General features: G+C 57.0%; 1 protein-coding gene across 1 annotated transcript in view; it reads right to left on the bottom strand.

Moving 5' to 3' along the window:
- Window positions 1-21,717, bottom strand: part of SPTBN5 (spectrin beta, non-erythrocytic 5) — a 49,546-nt gene that overhangs the window by 17,823 nt on the left and 10,006 nt on the right. The window contains exons 8-38 of the mRNA XM_043919142.1: window positions 21,145-21,283; window positions 20,798-21,030; window positions 20,405-20,558; window positions 20,117-20,317; window positions 19,827-20,033; window positions 18,383-18,515; window positions 17,567-17,688; window positions 17,280-17,480; window positions 16,451-16,603; window positions 13,226-13,356; window positions 12,740-12,979; window positions 12,163-12,450; window positions 10,874-11,114; window positions 10,583-10,722; window positions 10,304-10,403; window positions 9,393-9,563; window positions 8,734-8,898; window positions 8,064-8,278; window positions 7,497-7,680; window positions 7,075-7,275; window positions 6,437-6,553; window positions 5,196-5,353; window positions 4,668-4,803; window positions 4,303-4,448; window positions 3,463-3,577; window positions 3,252-3,362; window positions 2,903-3,082; window positions 1,518-1,721; window positions 1,191-1,340; window positions 878-982; window positions 292-459 (exon numbers count right to left, since the gene is read on the bottom strand). Coding sequence (XP_043775077.1) covers window positions 292-459; window positions 878-982; window positions 1,191-1,340; window positions 1,518-1,721; window positions 2,903-3,082; window positions 3,252-3,362; window positions 3,463-3,577; window positions 4,303-4,448; window positions 4,668-4,803; window positions 5,196-5,353; window positions 6,437-6,553; window positions 7,075-7,275; window positions 7,497-7,680; window positions 8,064-8,278; window positions 8,734-8,898; window positions 9,393-9,563; window positions 10,304-10,403; window positions 10,583-10,722; window positions 10,874-11,114; window positions 12,163-12,450; window positions 12,740-12,979; window positions 13,226-13,356; window positions 16,451-16,603; window positions 17,280-17,480; window positions 17,567-17,688; window positions 18,383-18,515; window positions 19,827-20,033; window positions 20,117-20,317; window positions 20,405-20,558; window positions 20,798-21,030; window positions 21,145-21,283 — 5,209 coding nt within the window. The remainder of the gene's footprint in view (window positions 1-291; window positions 460-877; window positions 983-1,190; window positions 1,341-1,517; window positions 1,722-2,902; window positions 3,083-3,251; window positions 3,363-3,462; window positions 3,578-4,302; window positions 4,449-4,667; window positions 4,804-5,195; window positions 5,354-6,436; window positions 6,554-7,074; window positions 7,276-7,496; window positions 7,681-8,063; window positions 8,279-8,733; window positions 8,899-9,392; window positions 9,564-10,303; window positions 10,404-10,582; window positions 10,723-10,873; window positions 11,115-12,162; window positions 12,451-12,739; window positions 12,980-13,225; window positions 13,357-16,450; window positions 16,604-17,279; window positions 17,481-17,566; window positions 17,689-18,382; window positions 18,516-19,826; window positions 20,034-20,116; window positions 20,318-20,404; window positions 20,559-20,797; window positions 21,031-21,144; window positions 21,284-21,717) is intronic.

The following is a 21,717-nucleotide window of genomic DNA, read 5'->3' as shown; positions in this document are numbered from 1 at the left end:
GAGGTGAGGCTCGCTGGCCCCAGGACTCTGGACCGCTCTGCTCCCTCGCAGCGCCTCTCTTTGCCCTGGGTCTGTGAAAGCTTAGGAAGCAGTGGGGTCTCCACACACAGGGTCTTCGAATCAAATGTCTGGGCTCCAGCATGGCCTCTCAGAAAGCCACTTAACTCTCCAAACTTCAGTGTCCTCATCACAGGGCTGTGGTGAGGCCTGAACAATCTGCGAAGGTGGACATCATCTGGAACTGGGAGATGTGGCCCAAGTGGATGGCACTGGGCTGGGGTGGTCTCTGACCTGGGTGGTGGCCCTGACGAAGGCAGCCATCAGCAGGGAGGTGTGCAAGGCGTGTTGCCGACTCTCCACCAGTTCCTTCACCCGAGCCCGGCGCTCCAGCACTGTGCAAAGCAGGTCCTGTGCCCTGGGGCCCCCGAGCATCTTCACTTGCTCACACAGAGCTGCCTCCTGTGGGCAGGGTCAGGGGTCAGGGAGCAAAGCCTGCTGCTCTTCCACTCAGAGGCTGGCCCACAGGGAAGACCCACTCTCGCACTGCATGGCCTAGGGCTGGCTGGTCCTCCCAGCAAGCCAGAACCAGCCCTGGCTTTCACCAGACTGTCCCCCTTGGCTCCCCTGTGACCATGTGATACGGAGCCACATGGGCCCTGTGTGCCCGCAGTGTGGTCCACCCTGTCCCAGGCCCTGCTCCTGAGCCACACATCCCACTCTGCTCAGTCAGCTCTGACCAGGGGCTCCTAGCCGCCCAGGCCACCCCCGTACATCAGCGTTACTATGGGTACACACCAAGCCCCCCACATCCCCCACTTGGAACTCTCCAAATTCCCAGGCTGCCCCCATCCCACCTCTGACTCCCTGAATCCATTACCTTCTCCTCCTGTGCAGCCAGCACCTTCTGGAAGGTCTCATGCTTGTGGATCAACTGCTCCACCTCTTCAACCGAGCTCCCCAGGGCACCGGTTTTCAGGATGACCTGCTTCAGTCCATGGAGAACTCAGAGAGGCTACCAGGGATGGTCCAGACAGTCAGCCCCCGCCCCCATTTCTAGCCATCTGGGCTGAGGCAGGGCACAGCCTCTGAGCTCCACATCAGGGCAAGAGCCAGGGTCCCAGGAAGCAAGAGAGTGAGCCGGGGAGAGGAGCGAAGAGGAACTAGGGAGGCTCCGGGGTGAGGGCACCTGCCTCCCGGGCCTTGAGGATCTCGTCCAGGCGGCCACACTTCCTGAGGAAGAGCTGCTCCCGGCCCATGGCCTGGAGCCTCTCCTGCTTCTGCTCCCAGGCCTGGAACACCCGTTCCCGCTTGTCCCGCAGGTCTTGCAGCCCGTCCCGGACCTGAGGATGGGCACACGGGAGCCTCCGCTCCAGAGAGCTGCCTGCATGGGACAGACGTGGGTCCCCAGGGGAAGCCTCTGAGGAGCGACTGGTGTGGCAGAGTGGGGTAGGCCACAGGGATGAGGTGCAGGCTCGGTTCAGGGAGGCTGGGGGGTGGCACCGGGAAAGGGGGCCTACCTCCTTGATGCATGTCCCTGCAGCCAGAAGCGCCTGCTGGCCCAGCTGGGCGGCCTGCTGGTACCGCTCCTCCCGGGCCTCCAGCACGGCCCGAAGTTGTTGGTGGGTGCTGAGCTCCAGTGGGCCGCTCCCGGGCTCCTGGGAGCTCGCCTCCACTTGCAGCTCCTGCCACATGCCGGCCGCCCAGGAGGTGTAGTCCCGTACCTGGATCCCAGGGAGATGGAGGGAGAGCTGGGCTGGGCGGCAGAGAACTGGGCTCTGAGACACAACCACAGCCCGCCTGGATCCACTCACACACGCACTGGAGCGGCCCGAGCTGTCCCGGGCCAGACCTCAGATGAGGCTCGTGAGGCCTGTGGTCACCTGGATCCTCTGCTGTCACCCAACCCAATCCTCCCAGGTCACTAAATTTGCACAAGGGCCAAGCCAGCCTCCCCCTGCCCTGCCTGGCACTTCTCTCCACCCTGGGTTTTCGCTGCCCTTCTTGCTTAGAAGTTCTTTTCCTTTCTTCCATCCCTTCCAAGCTTCTATGTTCAAGTGCCAAGGCCTTCCTTCCCTTGTGGAGACTCACTTGTCCCCTGACATCTCACTGCCTGCCTTGTCCTCTGAATCTCTGGTTTCGTATTTATAAATGGTCTTCTGTTGATTTGCGTACAAACACAAGTTAGAGCTGGAGGGGCCTTAGATCCTAGTCCTGACAGCTCAGTACACAGATGAAGCAGGGGAAATGGCACAACAAGCGTGCAGGAGATTGTAACCTCCAGGCACTCACACACAGGGGTAACAAGCTGGGGTCAGTGCCTTGCTCAAGCCCACGCTGCTAGAAAGTGGCAGAGGTAGGTCTCTAAACTCAAGCCTTTTTACTGTGTTACAGTTTGAGTCTCCCAGTCTACCAGGTACCGGGACAGCCCAAGGCCAGAGCCCTCTGTCAATCTGACTCCCAAGGCTTGTCTCCCAGCTAGACAAGCTCCCTGATGGCAGTGATTCCATCTTACATAGGCTCTGTATCACCCCCTCTCCCAACCCACAGCTCCTAGCAGAAAGCGCAACACAGATGTTACAAGAGACGCTGGCTGATCCAGAGGTCACTGTCTAGGACATTTGGGTCTCTAGTTAAGGGCTTTCCTGGACTGTTTTTCCTCCTGAGCTCTGGCTGGCACGCTGTGTCCTGACTGCACTGTCACACACGAGCTGGTGTCAACCCAAAACTAAGGAGTCAACTGTTGCACCCCCGTACTAAGCCCTCTGACAGGCTGAGGCGGACAATAGCATGTGTTCACACCTGTTTTGCCTCCAGAGCTGGAGGGCCTCATTAATGCATGCACACTCACAGCATCACACACACATACACACACACAAAGCCCTGGGGAAGGAAGAACCCTCACCGCCACGTGGAAGCGGGCCAGGAGCCATGCCCGCTCTAGCTGGGCCCGGCGCTGCTCTGCTCGCAGCTTCAGGGTCTCCCAGGCCTGCACCAGGGCCTGCTGCCTCTGCTGTACCGCGTGGGCCTGCGGCCTGGGCCCCAGCCTCTGCACCTCGCTTCCCGTCTCTAGCAGCTCCTGCAGCTGGGGGCAGGGTGGGGATAAGAGGGAAGGGTCGTGTCCTAGAGGCTGAAGGGCCTGCCCTTGGTGCCCAGTGGGCCTGACTGGCAGCTCCAAGAGTGGGGGAAAGCTGCGGAGCAGACGGGCAGGCCTGAGGGGCCTCAAGGGGGAGAGGCCCCAGACCTGGGCTCACCTGCTGCTCAGTGCCCGTGAGTTCACGTTCCAGCCCCTCATGTCTCCTCAGCTGGGCCTCCAGCCCATGCAGGTCCTGGGCCACGTCACAGGGGAGGCTGGTGGTTTTCTCCTGAGGAAAGGAGACAGCCAAGGGGATCAGGAATGGGGGGTGGGATGCTGAGGCAGGATCCACTTCTAGAAAGAAACCTCCCCCCATCACTGGCTCACACCTGGACCTGGGTGAGGGCTTCCAGCATGTCTTGGTGAACCTTGAGGGTGGTCTCGGCATCTCGGAGCAGGCGGCCTCGGGCCTGGGTCAGCTCCCACAGCTCCGACCAGGCAGCCCTGCTCACGGGAGATGGGTAGCAGATCAGCCATTGATTTAGTGCCTCATTTCACCCCTTGCCAGGCTGGTTAGCCCTCCTCCTCTCTGCACTTTATCTACGACTGGCCCACATCGCCCCTTCCAAACCCTCCCTCCTGTCTGGTCATGGCCCAGGAGCCTCGCTTTCAGCCTTTGCTTTGAATTCAGTCCTCTGCTGTTGTCACACTCAACACTTTACTAATTTCTGAGCTCTTTGATACTCCTTATGTCTTGTGCCTTCAAGTCTCAATAAGTCAATCAGACTGTAATTTCTCTTTTGCACTCCTGATGTACTCAGCAAACTCTCCCTGAGCTCCTAGGGCTGGGTCGGGCTAGGGGTTATGACCTGGGACGACCCTGCCTCAAATCTCACAGGTTGGAGGAGGATTCAAACCAGCCCGTGGGGAGCCAGGCAGTCTTCCCACAGCCCCTCCAAGTCCTGAGAGCCAAAGGTTTGGAAAAGTGCCCCTGGGGGTCTGGGCAGGGCTCTCTGACCAGCACACCCCTCCTCGCTTCCCTTCACAGCCCACAGTCACCCGTGGCACAGCCCCCCAGGCAGGCTTGGCATCCGTGAAAGCAGTGCCTCCCCACCAGAGCAGACAGAGCAAGTGCGGCCCTGGGCACATGCGGCCTCTCTAAGTCCCCCGGGACCCGTCTGCCCAGCACCCTTCCCCGAGCCCATGTCCTGGGTCCGCCTGGCACTCACTGCAGATCCTGCTGCATCTGATGGGCCCTGGGGGCTGCTCTGTGCCCTTGTTCTAGCAGGTTCTCTGCCAGCTGCCGGCAGGTTGCCACCCGCTGGCCACCCATCTCTACTTTGTGCTGAAACTTGACAAACTTGGTGCAGAGGTACTGAGGAAAGAGGGGAAGAGGTGATAGGGTGGCCCCAGCTGGCAAGACAGCAAGCAGCCCGGGGAGCGAGGCCCCTCACTGACATCTGGGCGATGGGGGGTTGGATGGCTGCAGCTCCTGCCCCCACTACTCAGAAGGCCTGTCCTCAGCCAGGACTCATGTCCCAGGCCCCCCTTCTACACACAGCCCAGCCGGCCCCTGCCCCCAGCCTCTTCTCACCAGGACATTCTCATAGTCCTCCCCAAGGCTCTCTCCTCCTGCGGCCACTTGCTTCTGGCTAGCCAGCCAGCCCTGCAGGTTCTCAGCCTCCCTCATGAACTCGTGCAGCTTCAGGGCCCCCTCCAGCTCCCGGTCCCTGTGGGGGTAGCCCATGGTTCCCCTGAAGTTAGTTGCCCACACACCTGAGGACAGCTGACCCAGCCAAAGTGGGTGGCCTGAAGGAGGAGGTTATTCATGTTTCCTGCCTAAGCTTGAGGCTGGGGATTCGGGGAGAAGTAAACATAAGAAGGCCAGAGTAGGGCAGGTGAGGGTGTAGGTAGGGGGAGGAAATGGGGAGCTGGCGGCCCAAGTTCCTGCCCAGCAGGCACTCACTGAAGAATTTATGAAAGGAAGCGAGCAATACACAGCAAGGAGCCGTCTGTCAGCTCTGTGGACCTGGGGTCACGGGCTCCTTCCAATCAGAGTTAAGGTATGGAAACAACCGTGGCCAGGTCGCCTAAGCCTGGGGAGAGGTACAGCGCCCCTCACCGTGTGGCCGCCAGCTCCTGCAGGGCCTGCAGCCGCTCCCGGAGCCTCTTCTGCACCACACCCAGCTGTGCAGGGGCCTCCGGGCCAGTGAGGGTTTGAGCTCTCCGGCCAACCTCCTCCACGGAGCTCCAACAACGAGCCAGCTCCTGTTGCAGGGCCTGCCAGTACACAAGGCTCAGGCTGGGTGATTTATTCATCTATCCATCTACCCACCCCCCTGACCATTCAACCCATTGATCACACACCCATCCTGTTCCTCCTTCCACTCACCTATCCACCCACTCACCCATCCACCCACCCCGACCCATCTGCTTACTCACACACCGATCACTCATCTACCCAATAGTGACGGGAGTTCTTATTGCTCCAAGAAAGTGAAAACAGTCTGTGCCTGCAGAGGGCTCACTATTTAGGAGGACAGTGAACGCTGGGTCCTCTGGGCCAACGAAGAGAGGTCACGGGAGGCAGGTACTGGGTCCCAGTCTCCCAGTATGAAAACAGATAGAGTCAAGTGAGCAGCCCAGGATGCCCAGGACATGAAAGCTCCATGAGGCTTTGGCTATGGGCACACCCCTTAGAAGTGGCCCCCCTAAAGCCCTCAGTCACAGGACCCTCAAACACTGACCACTAGGGATAGGTAGACAAAAAGCCCAGACAGGTGGACACTTCAGTGGTAACAGAAACCAGGATTGCTCGGGATTCAGGGCTCACATGTGGTTCTGAGAGTCAGATTCCAGGAAGGATTGAGGGTGTTCCAGGCCTCTCTTACTTTAATTGGGGATGCTGATGGGGTAGGTTTCAGGGATGGTTAACTCAAAGGGTGATATTCAAAGTGTGGGAAGGAGAAGCCTGTGGAAGATGTGGGGATGGCTGGAACAGGTGACCCCCAAGAGAGCAGGAAAGTGCCAGGGGGAGGAAAAGAAGCTAGAAGAGAAGGCAGAGAAATCCTGAGGCCACAGGAGTGTGAGCCACTATGGAGATGCAAGAAGGGGGTGGGCTCTTCAAAGGGGTGGTGTCTGAAAAGGGGGGACAACTGGAGGTGAACAGGGGCCACTGCAGGGTTTGGGCGGGGGGAGTGGTGGTGGTGGTAGGGGGGAAGGGCTGAGCAGTCTTCAGGAAAAAAGAGCAGGGCTCTGCCTCTGAGAAGCAGGATGTGCCCTTTGGGCGTGTGATAGACCCCTTCCTCATGGCCTGTCATCACACCAGTCCAGACCACAGCAGGGAAGCTCAGCACACTCTACCTGGTGCTTCTTAATGAGCCTGACGGTGGCTGTCTCATCCCCACCATAGTCCTGGCTGCTCACCAGTGGCCACTTCTCCTCCACCCAGTCCTCCAGCTCTGATGTGTCCAGGAAACACTGGCAAGAATGGAGTCATCTCACCTTGACATTTCCAGATGGACCCTCCATCACCCCTTGGGGACATCACACAGGCAGAAAAAAGGCTTCTGTTCCCATGGAGACCAGGCAGCTCTAGGCCCTGAGTTCTCACCACTGACCCAGCTCCCTGAGAGCTCCAGGTCCCACAGACCTCACCCGAAGAGGCTGCCCAACTTTATCTATTTCCCCTGACCCTGTGTGGAGAAGGCAATGGCAACCCACTCCAATACTCTTGCCGGAAAATCCCATGGACGGAGGAGCCTGGTAGGCTGCAGTCCATGGGGTCGCTAGGAGTCGGACACAACTGAGCGACTTCACTTTCACTTTTCACTTTCATGCACTGGAGAAGGAAATGGCAACCCACTCCAGTGTTCTTGCCTGGAGAATCCCAGGGACGGGGGAGCCTGGTGGGCTGCCGTCTATGGGGTCACACAGAGTCGGACACGACTGAAGTGACTTAGCAGCGGCAGCAACCTGACCCTGTGGCCTCTGCATCATACCTGCTGGAGGGCAGCAGCCTGCTGCAGGTGCCGGGCCTGGGCCTCACACGCCTGCTCCAGATCCGCCCAGCGGCCTTCCAGCTCCTGGCACCGCTCCACGATGTGCTGGGCCTGAGGGTGCCCGGAGGCTGCGAGGTGTCGCCCGGAACCCAGCACCCGTTGCACTTGTCCCTGGTGGGCTCCCACCTCCGCCTGGAGCTCCTGCCACAGAACAGTGGAAGGGCTGCCGCCTCAGGGCACTCCTCAGCCACAGGGGTCCCAGAACAGAGCCGTGGATGCGGCTCCAGGGCCCAGGATGACTTGCAGGCAGAGAAGGGCTGGGGGCAGAGACTTGGAAATCAGGACTCCCTGAGTCATGGAGGAGGTCATCTAGGCTCTGGGAAAGGCTGTCAGGAATCCTGGGAGGAAACAGGGACCATTACCTCGTGCTTGTGGAGAAGGCGGTGGGCACCATCTGGGTACTTAGCAGAACTGGGGCTGGGCACAGGCATATGCTCTGCCACCCACGTGAGCTCCGCGTCGCTCAGGTGGTGGAAGTGGTACAGCTCAACCGAGGCCTGCAGCTGCCATCGCCGGGTGGCCAGATGTCCCTGCAGGGCCTTGAACCTGGGTGGACAGAGGAGACAGAAAGGCTGGGAACAGGCGAGGTCCAGTGCTCAGCGCTTTCCTCATCCCAGTTAGGGGCCCACAAAGGAAGAGGCAGGGACCAGGGAACATCACCTGAAGATGGGGAGGCAGCTGGAAAGGCCCAGGGCCCAAACTCCCACCCGGATGACCTCCCTGGCTTCAGACTGTGGGGTGCTTAGGATGCCTGGCTGGGGTCTCCGACTCTCCTACCTCAGAAGTGACTCCACTCATAAGGGAAGGAGGCACGGACAACCTCAGAGCCTTGAGGTGCTGCCCTGCTGGGCCACTGGCTGAAATGCCCTCAGGTTCATATGGTGGCAGTTACACACAGTGGGGTGGAGGTGGGACAAGCAGCTGAGTACCTCTGGAGGTATTTTTCGGTCTCCTCCACGATGGCCTGGGAACTGACCACCTGATGGGCCTCGGGGACAAGGGTAGCCATCCTGCTGGCCAGCGCCTGGCTCTCGGCCTCCAGCTGGCAGTGCTGTTTCTGCAGCCCCCGGCTGGAGCCCAGGTCCTGCCCCATTTCTGCCCTCTGCAGGGTCCCCTCTAGCCGCTCCATCTTCTCCTTGGCTTCCTGGGGAGGGATACAGGGCGCTGCCTTAGGCTGCCCGTGTGCAGACTGGCAAGTGGCCCTTCTTGGATGCTAAGGCTGCAGGGCTAGCAGCACGCCAGATTCACCAAGGACCGTTTTGGGACCTCTGTCCCCGCCACTGTCCACCTCCAACCTGCGGTGCCCAATCCTTCTCCCAGAACCTCATGAGTGTCCCCATCCTCTCTCACTTCTGCCTCTCAGGGAGACTCAAGTCATGTTGAGCACGCCCGGGCACACAGGGAGCAGTCCTGGATCGGCCAACGGTGGGTAGCCGGGGTCAATGGGCCACAGGCTAGAGGCCTCCAAAGGCTGCAGGACTTTCCAGGGCTGCTCCAGAATCAGCAGGGCGCCCCAACTCCTCCTCTCCCCACTCCCTCTCCTGTCTACTCAGCCCAGCCTCAGGCTCCCTCCTGGGTCTTCCTCTCTCTTGGACCCACCTGTAGCAGCCGCAGGAGCTGGTCCTGCTGCCGAGCCTGCTGGAGCTGCTTCCCACGCTCTGCCATCTTGCGTCTCAACTCTTCCCACTTGCTACTTAGGTCCTGAAGCCTGGCCTGCACGTCCTCCTGGGCATGGGGCCTGCTGCTCAGCAGCTCTCTCCCGACCTGCAGTGGACACAAAGGCCTGGGGCGTCTGGTTGAGCTGCTGGTACTGGGAGTGGCTGTGGTGGGCTGGGTCCAGGGGGCAGCAGTGGGAGTGACTGGTTGCAAACTGCACTCCACAGGCCGCAAGGACTCCTCTAGTTGTTTGCGTGGCCCCAGATCTGTGGGCACTGGAGGGAGGGCTGTCCTCTGATGCCTGGAAATTGTGTGGGGTGAGCAGGCACTGGACAGCTGGTGGGAGGACTGTGTCCAGGTGGAGGGAGCAGGCTCTGGGGCTGCCTCTTCGACTTGAGGGGAAGGGACGAGAAAAGCTCTCTGGGCTGGTTTGCGTGCTAATACTGAGGATGCCTGCTGAATGAAGGAGGAAGCTAGGGGATGCTAATGCCCTGGAGATTGAGATCCATTCTTCCTGCAGTGACTGTGCTCCATGAGAATGTGCTATGTAGTAGAAACATGAAGCCGAGCAGACCCCGCACCCTGGGCCCAGCGTCCCTCACCTGCTGCAGGCCCTCCACATGCCCCTGGGTGGCCGCCAGCTCACGCGTGGCTGCCTCGTGCCGCCTGAGTTTCCTCAGGATGTTGCTGGGGTCTTGGGATGGCTCGTCCACCAACATCCGCCCCTTCTCCTGCATCCACAGCAGCAACTCCACCACGTCCTGCTTCCACTCCTGCCCGGGAACCAGGGGAGGGTGGTTATTACAGAGCGGGGTGAGGCTGGTATGAGGACCTCGTGGAAGAGGGGTCTGAGGGTGCCCCAAGGGGAAGAGCAGGATGCAGAACCAATCCTAGGGTGCAGGAGAGGTGCGGGGCAGGGGTTACTGCTCCAAAGTGGGAACAAGGAAAGAGAGATGGGGAGAAAAATGTTTCAGGGAAAGCAGCAGAAAGAAGCCAGAGAATCAGGGAGAATCAGGGTCTGGCCTCACAGTGCCCAGTGCCCAGAGAGGAGGGGTGTCTGGCCAGGTGCCCCCTGATTCAGCACATCAGATCATGGATGGCCCTCTGCGTCCAGGAGGCCTGTGGATTAGCCCAGCTTTGAGCCCCCATCGTGGGCAGAACAGACATCCAACAGAGTCAAGCTTGGCAGCTGGAGCCCAGGGCCCATGCAAGAGCCTGAAGCATGGCCAGAAATGCTGGGGCTGGGGAGCAGCTGGCCGAGGGAGGGGCCTAGGCTTTGGGTCCAGCCCTGTCTCTGAGCAGAGTGGCCTGAGCCTTGGTTTTCCTCAACTGGAAAAATCAGAGTCATAATACCCATCTCACAAGAGGTGCTGGGAGGGTCAGTAAATGCGTGGGAAAGTGCTTTGTAAACCGTGCAGTGCCCCGCACAGCGCACAGCTGTAGTTCAGCAGCAGACTCTGAGGCATTCCTCCCAGGACGGTCTCGTGCACTGGGGTGGGGGGCAGCCCCTCACCTGGAGCTGGAGGGAGGCTAGCAGCTGCCTCCTTCTCTGCTCACTCCTCCCCTGGACCCTGGTCCACCGCGCCTGGATGCTCTGAAGCTGCTCTCTGACCCTGGAGGGCAGATGGAATTGGGGAAGGTAGGCGGAGGCTCCACTCTGCCTGAGGCCCACCACAAAGGTCGGACCCACCACAGCCCAGGGTTCACCCCGCTGTCCCCCCGCTCCCCGGGCACTCTCCCAGCCTCAGGGTAATGGGCTATGTAGGCCCTGCCCAGACAGGCCCAGGCTCACTTGTATGCAGCAGGGTGTCGGCTCTGAGCCAGCTTCTCGCCACGCGCCCGTAGATCCTCTGCTCTAGAGCCAAGGGCTTCCAGCAGCTGTCCACGCTCCTGGTGCTGCTGCAGCAGTCTCTGGGTCTCTACCACGCCCTCCTGGAGACACAGAGATGGGTCAAGCTGAGAAGAGGGGAGTGGTCAGCACCATCTCACCCACTGCCAACCCAGGGGCCCCGCGCCCAGCCTGGCTTCAGGCTCCTACTTCCTGGGGAAGGCGCATCCCAGCTGCACACCCCCAGCTCCGTACCTGGAGGCCGTCCAGCCGTAGGAAGGCCTCATGGTTGGCACAGGAGGCAGTGAAACCATCCACGTCTCGAACAAACTTCTGCAATTCCAGCCCCTCCTGCAGTTGCTGCTGTCTTTGCTCCCAGGCGGCCTTCAACTCCTGGCTTTGGTGGCCCAGGAGCCTCAGGGCACTAGCCACCTCTCGGAAGTCTGGGGAGCCCGAGGCTGCCATGGGCTCTCCCTTTGTCCCCAGCTGCTGCAGCCTGTCCAGGACGACAGGCAGAGGGTCAAACCCTGTCTGCTCCCTGGGCCAAACTTCTTCCCCTCTGGCCTCCACAGTTCATTCATCTGGGAGCTCTGAGGTGAGGGTAACTGGCAGGGGTCTGAGGTGGGTAAGCCCCAGGGATCCACTCATCCTGTGGGATAGCTATGCCCTGGGCCACTGGTGAGACAGCAAACGTAACAAGCCCAGCCCAGGACTTGGGACTCACTAGTTCCCGTGCTCCCTGCATGTCACACCTTGCTCCAGCTGGCCATGCTGATGGCAATGCCCAGGCCAGCGGATGGCCGGGCAGCGCACCCAGAAAAAATCATTCAGACCGCCTACATACCTGACTGTGGGATCACCACAAGCCTGGGTGAAGCTTTAGGAAAGGCAGCCACCCCTCTGCCGGGTGTGCCCCTCAGGCTCACAGTTTGAGAACAGGCGACACCTTCGTGTAAGTAAGGAAAAGGCTCCACTTCTCTGAGCTGGTGCAGCCCTCTAGTGGGTGGTGGAATCTAGTTAGCAGGGGTTGGGCTGGATTTCAGGGTCCACTGGGCCTCCTGTTAGGCTCCTTCATATGTGGCACAGGCTGCAGACTGCACCCACCCCCGCAGGACGAGGGGGAGGAATCTCCATACTGAGGAGGGTGTTGTCTTAGTACTGGGGGGCAAGAGGCTGAGCCATTTTTTTTTTTTTTGCTCCAGGGGCCTGTGGGGTCTGTATTACCCAGAATAGGTGAGGTGGCTCAGCCACCCTGACAGCAGTTCACTAGGCTCCCCTGCATGGGGCGTGGCAGGCCTGGACAGGACAGAACATTCTAGGAGGCTCAGACTCTGCCTGGGGTCCCTCCCCAACATATGCAAGATGTCTGACCCAGTCTTTGGTTTCACCCGTGTCTTTGTAAACCTGCCTCAGGTGCCAGGATAGACACCAGCCTGGACCACACCCCTGCTGACATGCTGCTCCCCATCTGTCCCTTTCTGGTGCCCCGTCCCCACAGGCCAGGGCCAGCCTAACGTGTGCCCCACCTGCCCTCTCATCCTGACCTCTCCTGCTGCAGGTGGATCTCCTCCAGCAGGTCTCGGTGCTTCCCCAGCAGCCGCTGGGCTGAGGCCACATCTACTGCCTCCTCCTCACTGTGGAGCTTGGCCTGGATACTGTCCGCCCACAGCAGCAGCCGCTGGCTCTCCTGCAGGAAGCTCCGGTGGGTCTGGGCCTGGGCCTGGGCCTGGGCCCGCTGGGCCACTTGCTCCCGCACTTGCTCCAGCAGCCCCTGCAGCGTCTCCACCTGTCCCTGCAGGGACGGGCTCTCTGCGGGGCCCATCTCCTCAACCCTGTGGACAGGACCCACCGCCCAGTCAGTGCCCCACCCCTGGCCCTGGGCCCAGGCATATGCTCCCTAGGGCAAGTGGTGGCAACTCTGAACTGCCTCCTCGCCCTCAGTGGAGGGGCAGCGAGCATGGGTGGCTCTCTGGTTCACCATGAGCGTGTTCTCACACCGTTTCCCAATCTGTGCCCTGCCCTTCCAATGGCATACCCCACCCATCCTCCCACCTCAGTTTCTGTCCTCCTCCCCATTCCAGAGCCCTGCTCAGCGCATTGCTGTGTGAATCCCGGTCATACTTGCTAGCCGCCCTTTGCAGGTGGCAAATGTCTTTCTCCAGCACCAGCATCTTCTGCTGGCCCACTCGCAGAACATGGTGGCCATCCTCTGAGTTCCCCAGCTCCAGGGTTTCCAGCTGGAGTATCAGGTTTTGCAGCTGGACCCGTGTGGATCCACACTCTTGCAGAAAACTGCATGCATGCGTTGTGCATGCCAGCTGCGTTTCCTTCTCTTTCTTCAGGGTCTCCAGCTGCTCCCACCTGGGCCGAGGGAACAGGGTTGTCTCAGGGATGTCATGTCACAGGGACACCTCTCCATCCATCCTGGGGCCTTGGCTAAGGCTTGTGTGACAAGAGCTGGCTGGCCAGCCATCCCCATACCCTCTCTTTCCATCCCTGATGCCTCTAGTCTTTCTTCCTGGCATCTCAGGAGTCAGGTAAGCAAGTACTCAGGCCTGGGCATTAGCCAACCTTCTCCTCTCAGCAGCACTCCCTCTTCATTCTCACCTCTGGCTCAGTTCCTCCTGATGTAGCTGGATTTGGGGGGAATTTCCAGGGCACCTCTGCTTCAGCTGCTCAGCGGAGCTGTTAACTTCAGTCCAGAGGCCTCTTCCCACAGCCAGGGCAGTGAGGAAGTTCTGGGGAAAGGAGATTCCAGGCCTGGAGGGGGCCTTTTGTCTTCCTACAGTCCCCTTAATACTAGGAATGACCTCAGATATGCACTGCTATAGAGATGTTTGAGCTGCATCCCTCTGAAAGGACAGGGGTCTGTGTCCTTAAAGGGCTGGGAGGGCCCTTTAAAAATTCAAGACCAGACATCCAAATTGGAAAGGAAGAAGTAAAAGTGTCATTATTTGCAGATGACAAGATTTTATATATAGAAAACACTAAAGAATCATATGGTAATGCAGGAGACACAGGTTCAATCCCATGTCTCCTGGGGGAAGATCCCATATGCCAATGGGGCAACTAAGCCCATGTGCCACAACCACTGAGCCTGTTCTCTAGGGTCCGGGAGCCACAATTGAGCCCACGTGCACAACTACTGAAGCCCACATGCCCTGGAGTCCATACTCGGTAACAAAAGAGAAGGCACTCTGATGAGAAGCCTGAGCACCACGACTAGAGAGTAGATCTCACTCGCCATCACTAGAGAAAAGCCTGAGCAGCAGCAAAGACCCAGCACAGCCAAAAATAAATAAATAAAATTTTAAAAAAGATTCCACCAAAAAACTGTTAGAATAAATGAATTCAGTAAGGTTGTGGGATACAAAAATCAATATACAGAAATATGTTCAATTTCTATACACTAATAAGGAACTATCAGAAAGAGAAATGAAGAATCCCATTTGCAATTGCATCCCAAAGAATAAAAAAGCTAGGAATAAATTTTTTTACTTTATTCTTTGGAAATGCAATGGAAAATGGGACTGTTCTCTTCATTTCTCTTTCTGATAGTTCATTATTAGTGTATAGAAATTAAATTTGCAATTAACCCCCAAAGAATAAAATATCTAGGAATAAATTTTGGGCTTCCCAGGTGGCGCTAGTGGTAAAGAACCCACCTGCCAATGCAGGAGACATAAGAGACGTGGATTTGACCCCTGGGTTGGAAAGATCCCCTGGAGAAGGCAATGGCACCCCACTCCAGTACTCTTGCCTGGAAAATCCCATGGACGGAGGAGCCTGGTAGGCTACAGTCCATGGGGTCGCGAAGAGTCGGATACGACTGACTGACTTCACTTTCACTTTTCACTTTCATGCATTGGAGAAGAAAATGGCAGCCCACTCCAGTGTTCTTGCCTGGAGAATCCCAGGGACGGGAGCCTGGTGGGCAGCCGTCCATGGGGTCACACAGAGTCGGACATGACTGATGTGACTTAGCAGCAGCAGCAGCAGTGCAGCGCAAGAATAAATTTAACCAAGGAGGTAAAAGATCTGTTCATTGAAAACTATAAGACATTGATGAAAAAAAATCAAAGAAGACACAAATAAATAGATATTTTGTGTTCAAGGATTGGAAGACTAAAATTTGTATGGGACAATAAAAGATCTCAACCAACCAAAGCAATCTTGAGAAAGAAAAAACTTGGAGTTGTTATGCTTCTTGATTTCAAACTCTTTAACAAAGACGTAGTAAATCAAAACAGTATAGAACTGGGATAAAAACAGACATATAGATCAATGGAACAGATAGCCCAGAAACAAACCCATGCATATATGGTCAATTAATTTTATGACCAAGGAGCTATCAATTATAAAGACTATACACTGGGGAAAGGACAGTCTTTTAAAAAATAGTGTTGGGGAAACTTGACAGTTGCCTGCAAAAGAATGAAACTGGAACACTTTCTAATACGACACATAAAAATTAACACAAAATGGATTAAAGACTTGAATGTAAGACCTGAAATCATAAAGCTCCTCGAAGAAAACATAGTAGGCTAAGCTCCATGACACTGGTCTGGTAATGATTTTTTTTTTTGATTTGACACCAAAACCAAAGGGACAAAAACAAAATAAACAAGTGGCTAAAAAGCTTCTGCCCAGCAAAGGAAACCATCAACAAAATGAAAAGGCAACCTATGGAGAATGGAAGAAAATATTTGCAAATCGTACATTTGATAGAAGGTTAATATCCAAAATATACAGAGAGCTTACACATTTTAATAGCAAAAAGCCAAATAATAGAATTTAAAAATGAGCAAACATACAGATGGTCAAGAGTTACATGAAAAGATACTTATCACCATCATAAGGGAAATGGAAATTAAAGCCACAATGAGATATCACCTTATACTTATTACAAAGGCTATTATCAAAAAGACAATAAATAAGCATTGGTGAGGATGTGGAGAAAAGGGAACCCCTGTGCACTGCTCATGTGAATGTAAATTAGCACAGCCACTATGGGAAACAGTGTGGATGTTCCTCAAAAAATGGAAAATAGAACTACCACGTGATCCAGCCATTCCACTTCTGGGTATTTATCTGAGGAAAACAACACTAACTCCAAAAAATATATACACCTTCATGTTCATTGCAGCATTATTTACACAAACCAAGATGTGGAGACAACCTAAGTGTCCATCAGTGGATGAAAGAACAAAGAAAACATAATACACACACACACACACACACACACACACACACACACACACATGTGAGCACTGAAGTATTATTCAGCCACAAGAAAGAACTGAAATCTTGCCATTCAGGATGACGTGGATGGACCCTGACGGCATCATGCTAAGTGAAATAAGTTAGATGGAGAAACACGAATACCATATGATCCTACTTATATATGTGATTAAAAAAAAAAACCCAAGCTCATAGATTCAGAGAATGGATTGGTGGTTCCCATAGGGGAGGCATGGGGAGTGGGTGAGATGGGTGAATGGTACACATTATAGTTATAAAATAAAACTTTTGTTACTGTGCATGTGTGCTGATGGATGTTACTAGATTTACAGTGTGGTCATTTTGCGATATATGACATCTATTTATACCTGAAAAAATACAGTGTTATATGCTAATTATACCTCAATTAAAAAAAAAAATTCGAGGCCAAATCCTCCTCTCCCTCCTCCCAGACAGGACCACAGCTGACACAGAGCTCACTGGGGCACAGGAGTGAATAAGGGAGAGGCAGGAGGAGTGAGGAGGGGGCAGGACAGGAATCACCCGAGGCAGCAGGGCCAAGCAGGCAAGACCCCCTCAGCAGCAAGGTACCTCATACTTGAGCTGCATGACTTCCAAGTTGTTGGCCTTGGGCTGCAGCGTTTGCAACAGCGTCGTCTGTTTGGTCAGCCAGGACTGCAGCTCCCCACATGAGCCATAGAAGCCAAACAGGGCCACCACCTCCTCCAGCTGGGCCCTGCGGCGCTGAGGAGAGGCCAGCCCAGAGGCTGGGCTGAGGGCCAGTGCCTGCCATGGGGCACTGAGAGCAGGTCCCCCATCACCTCCCAACCCTCAGAGTCCACGGCCAGGCGCAGAAACAGTCCCTGTCCCACTGCTGGGCCCTCCACCCTCTCGCGCAGAGGGCCCAGCAGAGCATGCACATTGCTCTCATCCTACTCACACCCTGTGCTCTTGGGTACAATCTGCGCTTCTCCCTGGGTCCGGCCCTGCTCCCTGCCCCTTCCTCTGCAGGCTCTCCTCTAGCTGCTCCCAGGCCGCCCTGCTGTGCTCCAGGCACCCTGGCCCTTGCTCCTCCACTGGGCTTCTTTCCTGCCTTTGCCCAGGTCCTGCTTAGAACACTCTTCCCCACCATCTCCCCCTGCCACGCCCCTGACTCACCTGCTCCCAGCTTCTCGCTGTTCAAGTCTCCGCCTAAATGTCCATCCCTCAGAGATGCCTCCCCTGATTCCTCGCCCTCACCTGGCCTCCCCTTCACACTCCCATTGCACCCAGATCCGTCTAATGACTTGTTTCACATCTTCTCTGCCCTGACCCAAGCTCCTCAAGGGCAGGGAACACGTCCTGTCACTGCTCTGTCCCTGGGCTCATGGCCCAGGATCCAGATTGAAGGAGTGAACGTTCCGTGAACAAGGAGTGTTACCTCTGCCTGGGCCCGCAGGCCCTCATAGTCCTGGCTCAAGCGGTCCTGTGTCTGGAGGATGGTGCTGGGGTCAAAGTCAGGGTCAGGCTCATCTGGGAGGGCCATCTTCTGGGTGCCCCACAGACCAGAGTGGCAGGAAACTTCATGCCAGGCCCCTGGGTTTCTCAGGCTTATCTTCGGAGAGCTCAGGGCAGACACCACCTGTGCCCACAGGACAGAGGTCAGTGTGTCTGGAAGAGCTCCCGGCAAGGAGCAGAAGGCTTGGCAGGGTGGGCCAGCAGCTGTACCTGAGCTTCCGGTCCCATGATGTGACTGAGGGGCACTGTGGCCTGGCAGGCCCCTGGGGTGTCGGGGTCCGTCTGGCGTGGGGGCTGCCGGGCCTCTCCCGGGAGCTGGGTGAAGTGCAGTCCTGTGGGAACACAGGTCCTCAGGGCCGCACTGGCTCTGTGCCTCTTCTTGAGCCAGGAGCTGGCCTCTGGGGATGGGCAGGGGAGATTATTCATTACTCAGTCCTGTGCCAGGAGCCCTGCAGGGCAGAGGATGAGGGCCAGAGCTTCCTGAGCTCCTGAAGGCCTTATGCCCACAGACCTAGGACACTTCCTAGGACTGTGCAAGGATAAGCAGAATGCACATTGTGTGAAATGAATACTATGGGGGCCCAGGGAGTGGAGGACGGCCAGAACAGGCTGGGGTCGGGAAAGATTTCAAGGGCAGGGTGAGCCTGGCTGGGGGAATAGCATTTGCAGAGGGGGAGGCAAAGTGGCGCTGGTGGCAGGAGCTAGGGCATAGAGGGGTTGGGGGCGGAGCCCAGGCTGGCCTTCCAGATGGGGGGGTCTCTGTCCCTCTGTGTCTCTGGCCCTGGGCAGGGTCAGACACCGCAGCAGCAGCAGCAGCCAGGCTGGCCACTCAGGGGTTGAGGAAAAGGAAGAGGCACAGAGAAAGACTGGAGAGGGAGGGGAACAAAGGAAGATTCAGAATTTCAGGCAGCTTCATATCTTTCCTCCTCTCCTTAACTTCTTCCCCTCAGTCTTTGGATGCTCCCAAGAGCCACACAGATTCCTGATGCTCTGTTAAGGTGCCCACGTAAGGTCTTGGCCTTATACCTCTGTAGATGAAGCTTGTTTTGACCTGAGGGCATGGTGGTTGGCTGCCCTGCAGTGCTAAAATTTGGGTCCCATCCTCAGGTCTCCTGGTGACATCTCCATCAGTTCTGCTCCAACCTTCTGGGGGTTCCCTCTGTATGGAGGAGGGAAGGCTCTACTTAGCTGCCAAAGTGACTCCCCACCCACAGGAGAGGGGACATCTCTGTACCTCCCCACCACCACTGGGCAAAGAAAGGGTCTGAAAATGCCAGAGATTATAACTAAGCCTTCTGTCAATGCCAAGGTTGGCTGGGCAGTAGAGGCCACAAAAGAAGGATAAGGCGTCTCCCGTCATTCATTTAAACAACTCAGACTGGAGAAGGTGGCCACATAGTATAGAAGGAAAGCAATACCAAAAGCAGCACGTGTTAATATAATGCAAGTGCCAAGAGTTACACATTATAGTCACACAGGGAGGGAACGGGGAGACAGTCCTGGACAGGAGCTGGGCAACCACTCCAGCAGGTGTGAGGGCAGTAACTTGGCCTCTGTGAACCTTGGTTACCTCATCTGTAAAGAGAGGGCGCTGGACCAGACAACTGCTAACACGTTGTGGTTCTATTTTCAAAAATTGTTGATTATATGGTCCAGGGAACAAATGCAAAGGAAAAGAGATAGCTCAACCTCAGCTAAGTTAGAACCACAGAACTTTCAGACTTCTGGTAGTCTGGTCTTGGTGATCAGTACCAACTATGCCACCAGGCCCCCTTCCAAGACACGAGGACCTGTGCTGCAGGTCTGCAGGCGCCCGGGACGTGGCGCTTCCTTGGCATGAGGGTGCATGCATGCTAAGTCGCTTCAGTCGTGGGATGAGGGTAGACGGACCAAACGTGAGTGCAGGACCTGAGGGCTGTGATTTACACATCCTGAGCTACATGTACAGCTTCTTGAAAGAAACTGCATACCCTCAGAGGCCTGAACCATCCTGCCCAACATGTAGGTATGTGGTTTTTTTTTTTCTTTTTTAAACTGGAGGCTCGATAAACTGAGGGAGGGGGTTCAGAAAGCAGTCTGGGGTAGTGATTTGGCCACCCAAAGCCTAAAAAGGCCTAGTCAGGAGAGCCAAATAGGGCTGAAGGGCGAAAGGACACCTTAGGCCCGGTGGTCAAAGTAAAGGGACATTGCTGGAGGAAACTGCTCATTGCCTGGGAACTTGTGGGCGAAGTGAGCAATGCCATACTGCCCTCTGATGTCCTCCACCATGGGCAGACAGTACTCTACTACCTCTGGGCTAGGACAGCAGGGGAGATGATGCTGAGAAGGAGTGGGCACCTCCAACCCCAGGGGAAGGCACGTCAGGGGCCACAAAGGCCATCTCACTTCCACCCTCTGTGTGGTCAAGGGTGCAGTGCGCATTTGGTGTCGGGGGCCCGTGGGTTTCGGTCCCTGTCCTGTCTCTACGTACCAGGAGCGCTGCCTGGGCTGTGGCCACCTGTGCCTGCTCGTCTAATCGATGCAGCTCGGTCCCGAAGGTGCGCACAGAGCGTTCCAGACGCAGGTGTTGCCGCAGTAGGGCCTCGGTGGCCACCTGGTCCTGTCCAAAGGATGCACTCTCCAGTGTAGACCGCTGCTCCTGAAGCCACGAGTCCGCCTCCGCCACGTCCATGAAGTACTGTGAGGAGGAGGGCAGGCTGGGCACACATGGGCTGACCCTGCACTCCCTGCCCGGCCACCCAGCTCCTGCTGCCCTGCTACCTGCTGGACGAGCAGGGCCGCCTGCAGCCTCATGCCCTGCTCATCCATCCGGGCCCAGAGCCGCTGCCACATGCCCTGCACCACCTCGGCCCGCTCCCAGGGATCCGGCCGCATCGGGGGCCCGCAGGCTCCCAGTTTGCGTCCCCTCTGCACAAGATCAGTGCACACGGCCTGGTGGCGATGGAGCTCGGCTTCCAGGGCCTGGAGAAGCACAGAGGAGGGAGCTGGGTGAGGGAAGGGATGGATGGCAGGGAGAGGGGAAGAGGCAGGATGCAAGAGAGAGGGCACCTTGTGTTTCTGCAGGGCCGCTGCGATCTGGCTGAGATCCGGGCCCATGGACGCCTCCTCCACCAGCTGTCCGTGCTCCCTCAACCAGGCTTCCTCCTCCTCACAGCTGTGCAGGAGCTCTGCCTGCTGCAGGGTCTGCTCCAGCGAGGCCCGCCTGAGGGACGGCAAGGGCCACAGAGGGAATCAGGCAGTGATGGGGCTTAGGGAGGGATTCCCCACCAGGCCAGATACCTCCCCTTAGACAGGACTTCTCCTCTCCCTGGATCACTCAACAGAGGAGACTAGGGTCAGGGCAGAGGAAGTCTCCAGGCAGCATGTTTAAACCTGGGCAGGAGGTAATTTGGATTACAGAAAAGTTGTGGAGAGGGTAGAGGAGTTTGGGTGGGCTCTCACCGGGACCTGGCAAGAGACATGAGGCTCTGGTAGAGCTGGGCCAGCGCCCTGGCCTTGGCCTGCAGCACCTCCACAGCAGTGCCCGTGGAAGAGTCCAGCTTCATTGTCTGGTGGGCCAGATGGCTCACGTGGGCTCCAAGGACTGAGATCTGGGCCTCCAGCAGGTCATGCCTCTGCAGCAGCCCCTCTACCTCTGTCAGCTTCTGCCCACAGGCCGTGGAGCTGACCAGTACCTGGCCAGGGACAGATGAGTGGTCATTAACGTCCCAGAGTGCTGGGTCGCTATGAGTGCCAGGACTGGCGCATGCTGCTATGTTCCCCCAGAGGTCCACTGGTCCAGGGCCCACCTGCAGCTCGTTGAGCTGGTCGGAGGCAGCCTCCACCTCCCGCAGCAGGCTCAGCACAGCCTGCATGCCCGCTATCTGCTTCCTCTGCCCTTGGAGCCGCTGAAGGAGCCGCTCCCAGCGCCGGGTGATCTCCAGCTGCCTGGGGGATGTGAGAATAAGGGTGGTGTCCATTGGGCCATGGCAGGGAAGCTTGGGGTCCACAGTGGGTGGTTGGTGGGCTTGTCTGTACTGGAGGAACCTGAGTACTGTGGCTGGGGCTGTGAGCATCCTACCCTGGAGTGGGAGGGGCAGTGTCCCTGCCTTTTAGAAACAGGCAGAAAAACTGAAGGGAGAGTCTGGGAGGTTCAGGCCTCCTCTGACCCCCAAGCCTTCCTTCCAGTCCTCATTACAGGTGACCGCAACTCCATCCTTCCCAGTGCCCTGGCCAGGAACTGGATGACTCATTTTCTCACATCCCACTTCTCATCTGTTTGCAAATTCCCCTGGACTCAAAATAAATGCAGAACCCCTCCATTTCTCATCACCTCCACTTCTCTATTATTCTAAGTGATTACTGCAGTAGCTTCCTGACTG

The sequence above is a fragment of the Cervus elaphus genome, chromosome 12, assembly GCF_910594005.1.
Source record: "Cervus elaphus chromosome 12, mCerEla1.1, whole genome shotgun sequence".
In the NCBI taxonomy this organism is placed as follows: domain Eukaryota; kingdom Metazoa; phylum Chordata; class Mammalia; order Artiodactyla; family Cervidae; genus Cervus; species Cervus elaphus.
Note: the sequence above shows the minus strand (reverse complement) of the source record. Positions and strands in the feature narration are given on the sequence as shown.